Below are 7,628 nucleotides of genomic sequence, written 5' to 3' on the forward strand. Positions count from 1 at the left end.
TGCGGTGCTTTCACTCTAGTGTAGCATGGACGGAGTCACAACCACAAGTGGCTCAGGTAGTGCAGTTGCATCCCAGGATAGCACATCAATGCGAGCTGTGGCAAAGAAGGTTTGCTGGTGGTCAAGCGTAGTGTCCAGAGGCATGGAGGCGCTACCAGGAGACGGCCAGTACTCAGGAGATGTGAGGGGCGTAGGAGCGCAACAACCAGCAGCAGGACCGTACTCGCTTCTGTGCAAGGAGGACACCAAGCCGCAAAAATGACCTCCAGGCAGCCCAAATGTAGCAAATATATGGGCATACTCAGTGACGTCACTTAGTAAACAGTTGGAGCAGTGTGCAGGCGTTTTCCATAATTCAACCTGCAAGAAGTACGTGACTTGGTATGTTCTTCAGTTTTGTACAGATCCATATATGCACATGTCTATTTGCATGTAGGCTACTGGCTGCTCTGATTGTATGCGCGCACTGTCTGTAGATAAGTGGTGTAGCGCAATGTCAAGCAACAGAATCTTATCCGATGCGTTCTCTACCAAAAACTTATTGCATATTAGTTTAGCGATACTAAGTTATGTTGCATTGCAGTGGCTAATATTGCGTTATTCATCACAATTCCCACAGTAAAAGGAAGCAAACATTCATAGTGTTACACTAAGGGGAAAACTCTGAAAGTTAAGTGAAATTCAATCTCGTGCTTCTATTGTGCGGCTTTATTCTACTGGTCGTGCCTGTGCACACGCACGTTAGAGGGACATTGAAGATTCATGTTTATCACTCACACTTAGGTCAACGATGCTCAAAAATGTCTCTGCAAAAACAATCAACGCTAGCTCATGGGCAAAAAGTAGTTATCACCCAATTGTGCAAGTTTCCACTTAAAAAGATGAGAGAGGCTGGTAATTTTCATCATATACACTTCACTATGACAGAAAATGAGAAAAGAAAATCAGAAAATCACATTGTAGGATTTTTTAATGAATTTATTTGCAATTATGGTGGAAAATAAGTATTTGGGTCAATAACAAACGTTTATCTCCAATACTTTGTTATATACCCTTTGTGCAATGACAGAGGAATACGTTTTCTGTAGTCTTCACAAGGTTTTACACACTGTTCTGGTATTTTAGCCCATCCTCCATGCAGATCTACTCTAGAGCGTGATGTTTTGGGTCTGTGCTGAGGCAACACGGACTTTCAATCCCTCCAAAGATTTCTATGGGTTGAGATCTGGAGACTGGCTAGCGCACTCCGACTTGAAATGGCTTTCTTACGAAGCCACTCCTTCGTTCCCGGGCGGTGTGTTTGGGATCATTGTCATTGCTGAAAGACCAGCCACCGTTATCTTAATGCCCTTTGCTGAATCGGAAGGAGGTTTTTCACTCAAAACTCACGATACTTGCCCCATTCATTCTTCTTACACGATCAGTCCCTCTGGTCCCTTGCAGAAAAACACCCCAAAGCATGATGTTCTCACCCCATGCTCACAGTAGGTATGGTTATTTGGAATGCAACTCAGCATTCTTTTCTCCAAAACACGACGAGTTGATTTTACCACAATAAAGAAAAACCACAAAAAAATTCTATTTTGGTTTCCTCTGACCATATGACAATTCTCCCAATCTTCTTGTGATTCATCAAATGCTCTCTACAAACTTCAAGCGGGCCTGACATGTACTGCTTAAGCAGGGGGACAGTCTGGCACTCGGATTTGAGTCCTGGCGGCGTAGTGTTTTACTGATGGTAGGCTTTGTTACTTGGTCCGACTCTCGCAGGTCATTCACTAGGTTCCCCCCTGGGTTTCTGGATTTTGCTCACCTTCTTGTGATCATTTTGACCCCACGGGGTGAATCTTGCGGTGAGCCCAATCGAGAGATTATCAGTGGCTGTATGTTCCTTTCCTAATAATTGCTCCCAGTTGATTTCTTTCAAACAGCTGCTTACCTATGCAGATTCAGTCCTTCCAGCTGGTGCAGGTTACATTTTTTTTCTGGTTCCTTTTGACAGCTCTTTTTGCTTGCATAAGTGGAGTTGGAGTGTGACTGTTTAGTTGTGGACAGGTTGTCTTTATACTGATAACAAGCTTCAAACAGGGCCATTAATACAGTAACGAGTGGAGGACAAAGACGCACTCTTAAGAAGAAGTACAGGTCTATGAGAGCCAGAAATCTTGCTTTGTTTGTAGGTGACAAATACTTATTTTCACCATAAGTTGCAAATTAAATTTCATTTAAAAAATCTGAACAATGTGATAATCTAGATTTTTTTCTCATTTTGTCTGTCATAGTTGAAGTGTACCTAATTGATGGAAATTACAGGCCTCTCTCATCCTGTTTTAAGTGGAGAACTTGCACATTGGTGGCTGACTAAATTGACTTATTTACCCCACTGTAAGCTACGTTTTTTCACGTTGGACCTGCGTTTACAATTTAATCCAATTTCAGTTTTGTGCAGTGTTGGTTTAGCTTCCTGTAACAAGTACGGTCTGCATGTGTAGGCGGCATATTGGCGTATGATTGCAAGGCGTCCCGATATTTTTCAACTGATCAACGTTTAGAGGTCGACTGATATGATTTTTTTACCGATACCCGAGTTTATGGAGGACAAAAAACGCGATACCAAGATTATCGGCCGATTTATAAAAAAAAATATATATACTAATATCAAACACACACACATTTTTGTAATAATGGACAATTGCCCATACTGAATGAACACTTAAACTTAATATAAATACATAAATCACACACACACACACAGCTTGAAAGTGACTTAATAACTGAAAGTCTGCTTAGAGATAAATACTCTCAACTGTTTGAATAAAATAGAGTTTAAGTTACCTGTGATGAATGTTGAAACAAAAACTTATTTCTATATGGCCAGGAAATCTATTTAATAATAGGGCATGGAAAATTAACAACAAGTGCGATGAATTCCATTGACACTACAAAAATTGAAAAGCGGTCCTTCATTTATTCCACTAGGATATTTTTTAGATTCACTTTAAAATAGGTCTGGTTTCGTGTAGGGCTACATCACCGTTGCCAATTTTATAAACTGTGTAGATATCCATAGGACAGGTAACTCTGATCAATATTGGCTAAATATAAGCGAAGATTTAAAAAAAAATTGGTAGAGTGGATTTATGAAAATATGTTGACAAAACGTTACCTTATCCTTAGTGAATTTACACGGGTATAAAACGTCGAGCGGTTTAAGCCTGCACGAAAACACAGACCTTATTTGAAGTAGATCAAGAACATTCTCTATGGCAGGAATTATAACGTGTCACTATTTCTCTTAAACATATCTTTGACTAATCAGGAAACTATCACCTCGAAAACAAACGTTTATTCCGTTCCGTATTTTATCTAACGGGTGGCATCCATGAGTCTAAATATTCCTGTTCCATCACAACCTTCAAATGTTGTCAATAATTACGTAAGTTCTGCAAATTAGTTTGCGCAAAGAGCCAGGCGGCCCAAACTGTTGCATATACCCTGACTCTGCGTGCAATGAACGCAAGAGAAATGACACAATTTCACCTGGTTAATATTGCCTGCTAACCTGGATTTCTTTTAGCTAAATATGCAGGTTTAAAAATATATACTTGTGTATTGATTTTAAGAAAGGMATTGATGTTTATGGTTAAGTACACATTGGAGCAATGACAGTCATTGATTGATTGTTTTTTATAAGATAAGTTTAATGCCAGCTAGCAACTTACCTTACCTTAGCATTCGCTAACAGGCAGGCTCCTCGTGGAGTGCGATGTAATCAATGCAAGATTGCATCCCCCGAGCTGACAAGGTTAAAAATCTGTCGTTCTGCCTCGTTCCTAGGCCGTCATTGAAAATAAGAATGTGTTCTTAACTGACTTGCCTAGTTAAATAAAGATTAAATAAAGGTGTAAAAAAAAATAATAATTGGCGCCCAAAAATACCGATTTCCGATTGTTATGAAAACTTGAAATCGGCCCCGATTTTATCAGCCATTCCGATTAATCGGTTCGACCTCTAGTCCAGTTATCTGGTTTTAATGTTCATTCTAGAATGCCCTTCTAGCCAATCAGAAATGAGTATTCTTCAATGCTGTAATATAACATGATATCATGTAGAAAACATGAACGTTCTACCTGATGGTCAGTGTCTGAAACCAGGTCAAATATATTTTAATGATAGGAGATATGAGTGCGTTGGAGCCACCAGCTTTCTTAAGAGTCTGGAGATGCTTGATGTCATGCTGGTCCTGGTTCTGACCCGTCTCTGTGTCATTCCAAGGTGAGTGTGCGTAACGTCTACATCTTCCCTGGGATCCCGTCTCTGTTGGAGAGAGCCTTCAACGGTCTGGAGCACCTGTTCGCTGGCTCAGGGACCACCTTCCACACACGAGAGGTGAGGTGACCAACCGTCTGGCTCCACTACAATACAGTCGACAGGACGTTTTCAACATGTAGACAAACGTCGCATGACTCCTGGGCCTGGAGACCCACAGGGTGGGCAGGCTTGTGTTCCATCTCAGATTTAACACATCTGACTCAATTTATCGACTAATCATCAAGACCTTGATGAGCTGAATCAGCTGTGTTTGTGCTGGGCTGGAACAAAGCCTGCACAGGACCACTGCTGCAATGGATGCCTRTTATAATGTTATGTATTCCCCYGCKTTGTGTTGTAGGTGTTTGTGGATGCAGAYGAGGCGTTGATCGCCCCGGTGCTGACCCGCCTGCAGGCGGGCTGGGGGAAGAGGGCGGCTCTGGGCTCCTACCCTGACTGGCTCAGTAACTACCACCGGGTCAGGYTGGTGCTGGATTCAGACAGCTYTGAGGAGGTGGAGAAGGCCCGGGCTCAGCTGCTGGAGGAGATGCCCAAAGGCAGTGTGGTTCCCCTGGTCACGGACCCTGTGTCCATCGCTACTGAGGAGGTCTACACACTGGCCAACAGCGGTGTGTGTGAGAGCAAAGGAGGGAGGGGTGGTGGAGGGAGGGACAGGTAGAGTACCCATAAAAAAATGACAGTGACTACATTTCCCATGACCCCAACTGTCTGTATGAACTCCATCTCCCATAGGCACACCGCTGGGTGATAAAGTGACAAACGCTCTGAAGACCATAGAGACTGCTCTGGATCAGTATTCGGCAGGGGAGATCTGTGTGGGCTTCAATGGAGGCAAAGACTGCACTGCTCTACTACATCTATATTACGCTGCACTGAAACGGTGAGAGAGAGAGAKGGCAATAAAGACRGAATGAAGGAATGAGACGATATGTGACTTTTAACCCATATTTTGTGTTAWCCTGTCTGAATTGATTGTTTACTGGGAAAATCTACCTCGTATTTATTCTCTCTTTCTCTCTTCCCCTCCCTCACAGGCGGTATCCGGAGGGTAAGGACAAGGTAAAGGCTCTGTACATTCGCATCGTCTCTCCCTTCCCAGAGATGGAGAGATTCCTCCAGGACACAATAAAGAGGTGAGCTATCGGTCTCTGTAGTTAGCGTTAGCATCGCTAGGTCGTTTCCTCAATCCCTATATACTGCACCTCTGTGTTAGCTATGTACTTTTTTTCTGTMCCCAACAAGTCTGTGTATGGTTGTAGCTTGGTCTGCATTGCATCTTTGAGTTTGAGCAAAACTCTGATAATAAAATGTATTACAGTATTATTATACAGAGACTTTGGCTCACTATTTAGCAGAGCTCCATCCTGTCTCCCATAGGTATGACCTGGAGATTTTCTCAGTGGAGGGCAGTATTCGGCAGGCATTGAGTGATGTACAGGAGAGGAGGCCGGAGCTGAGAGCTGTGTGTATGGGCACCAGGAGGACTGACCCCTACTCACACACACTCACACCCATGTGTCTCACTGACCCTGGATGGCCGGACTACATGAGGGTCAACCCCCTGCTGGTGAGACATGATGCTTGCAATGTTCCCTTTCTGAGGGTATCTGTGTGATATACTTCTAATGCTCTCTCTACCTCCCTCTCTTTCTCCTTCTCTCTCTTGTCTCCCCCCTCTTGTCTACCTCCCTGTCTCTCTCTCCACCCTCTTTCTTGGTTTCTCTCCCTCCCCCTCTCTGTCTCCCTCCATCAGGACTGGACGTATCATGATATCTGGTCATTCCTGAGGACGCTATATGTGCCCTACTGTATTCTATATGATAAAGGGTAAGAAGACATACACACCTCTTAATCAAGCATGTCCTCTGTTTCCTCTCACTGTCTACTCCCCCGTCCTAGTCTCTGACTGAGTCCTCTGTCCGTCTCCTGACAGGTACACCTCATTGGGCAGCATGGACAACACATGCCGAAACCCCGCTCTCCAAGTGGTGGATGGGAGGGGCGTGAGCCGCTATAGACCTGCCCACCTCTTGGAGAATGAGGAAATGGAGCGCGACTCACGTGAATGATGTCACTTCCTTGTTTGTAATGTCATGTCCTGATCTTTTATCCCCCTCCTGATTGGGGCTCCAGGTAGAGATGCTTGTAGGGACAGGACCTAGGATCAGCATATCCTCTCAAATCCAACCTTAACCATTAGACAAAACTAGACATCACGGCAACTTCTGAAGAGAGGAAGGAGGAGAGAGAGAGTGAAGAAAAGAAGGAACGGATTGAGGAAAGTGAACAGACAAAGAACCAGAGATGAATCGCAGAATTGAGTGAATTTTGAAGGAAACGTGTGTCTGATGTATGTCTGAGTGGCTTAGAATTCTAATGATATGGATTTACATGGTTGAAATAAATATCAATCTTCACAAGTTTACTTATTGATAAATGATTGCAAAGATTGTGAAGGTGCTGATGAAGAGGGGGGAGGGAGAGAATCTTCTTGTGTACATTTTAACAATATTCCTCTGTTCAGATTTTACACACAAACTACGTCTTTTAATCTACGTACAAACATTAGGAAACCTTCCTAATATTGAGTTTCCTCCTTTTCCTCAAAGCCTCAATTCGTTGGGGCATGGATCTACAAGGTGTCAACGTTCCAGGGATGCTGGCCATGTTGACTTCAAATGCTTCCACAGTTGTGTTAAGTTGGCTGGATGTCTTTGGGTAGTGGACCATTCTTGATACACAAGAACTGTGTGGTAAAACCAGCAACGTTGCAGTTCTTACACTAAACCGGGCGCTGGTACTTTCCACCGCCATCCTTACGCAACGCCACTTACATATATTTACTCTTTCCCATTCCCCTTTTGAATGCCAACATACACAAGTCTATGGCTCAAGGCTTAAAATCCTTCATTTAACCTGCTCTTCCCCTTCTCTAAACTGATTGAAGTGGATTTAACAGTGACATCAATAAGGGATCATAGCTTTCACCTGTCGTCCCATGTCATGAAAACACGGGTGTTCTTATGTTTGACACTCGGTATATTATAGATATTTGTATACTGCAGTGGTTGGACGTGGAAGTGTTATAGGAGGGTTCATTGTAATGCTTGAATGAATAATGGAATGGATCAAACATATGAACTAATGTTGACCCAATACAACTAGCCGGTCTTCTTCTCCATACTCTCGCTCACCAGCCTCATGATATTCTAGTTATAGCTGTGCATTATTTTGAGTGGGGTAGGGAGAGGGAGGGCGAAAGAGCTAGGAACGTGAAGCGAGAGAAGAGAGAGGAA

General features: G+C 43.3%; 1 protein-coding gene across 1 annotated transcript; it reads left to right on the forward strand.

Annotated features, from left to right (window-relative positions):
- Positions 1-4,239: 4,239 nt before the first annotated feature.
- On the forward strand, positions 4,240-6,438 carry LOC112079753 (FAD synthase-like; the record flags this gene model as incomplete). The annotated part of the gene is made up of 7 exons (XM_024145605.1): positions 4,240-4,389; positions 4,673-4,940; positions 5,065-5,212; positions 5,367-5,465; positions 5,710-5,899; positions 6,086-6,159; positions 6,266-6,438. Coding segments are annotated over 7 exons (1,065 nt in total), but the record flags the coding sequence as incomplete, so codon positions are not given.
- Positions 6,439-7,628: the final 1,190 nt, after the last annotated feature.

Source organism: Salvelinus sp. IW2-2015, unplaced genomic scaffold, assembly GCF_002910315.2.
Source record: "Salvelinus sp. IW2-2015 unplaced genomic scaffold, ASM291031v2 Un_scaffold9355, whole genome shotgun sequence".
NCBI lineage: Eukaryota > Metazoa > Chordata > Actinopteri > Salmoniformes > Salmonidae > Salvelinus > Salvelinus sp. IW2-2015.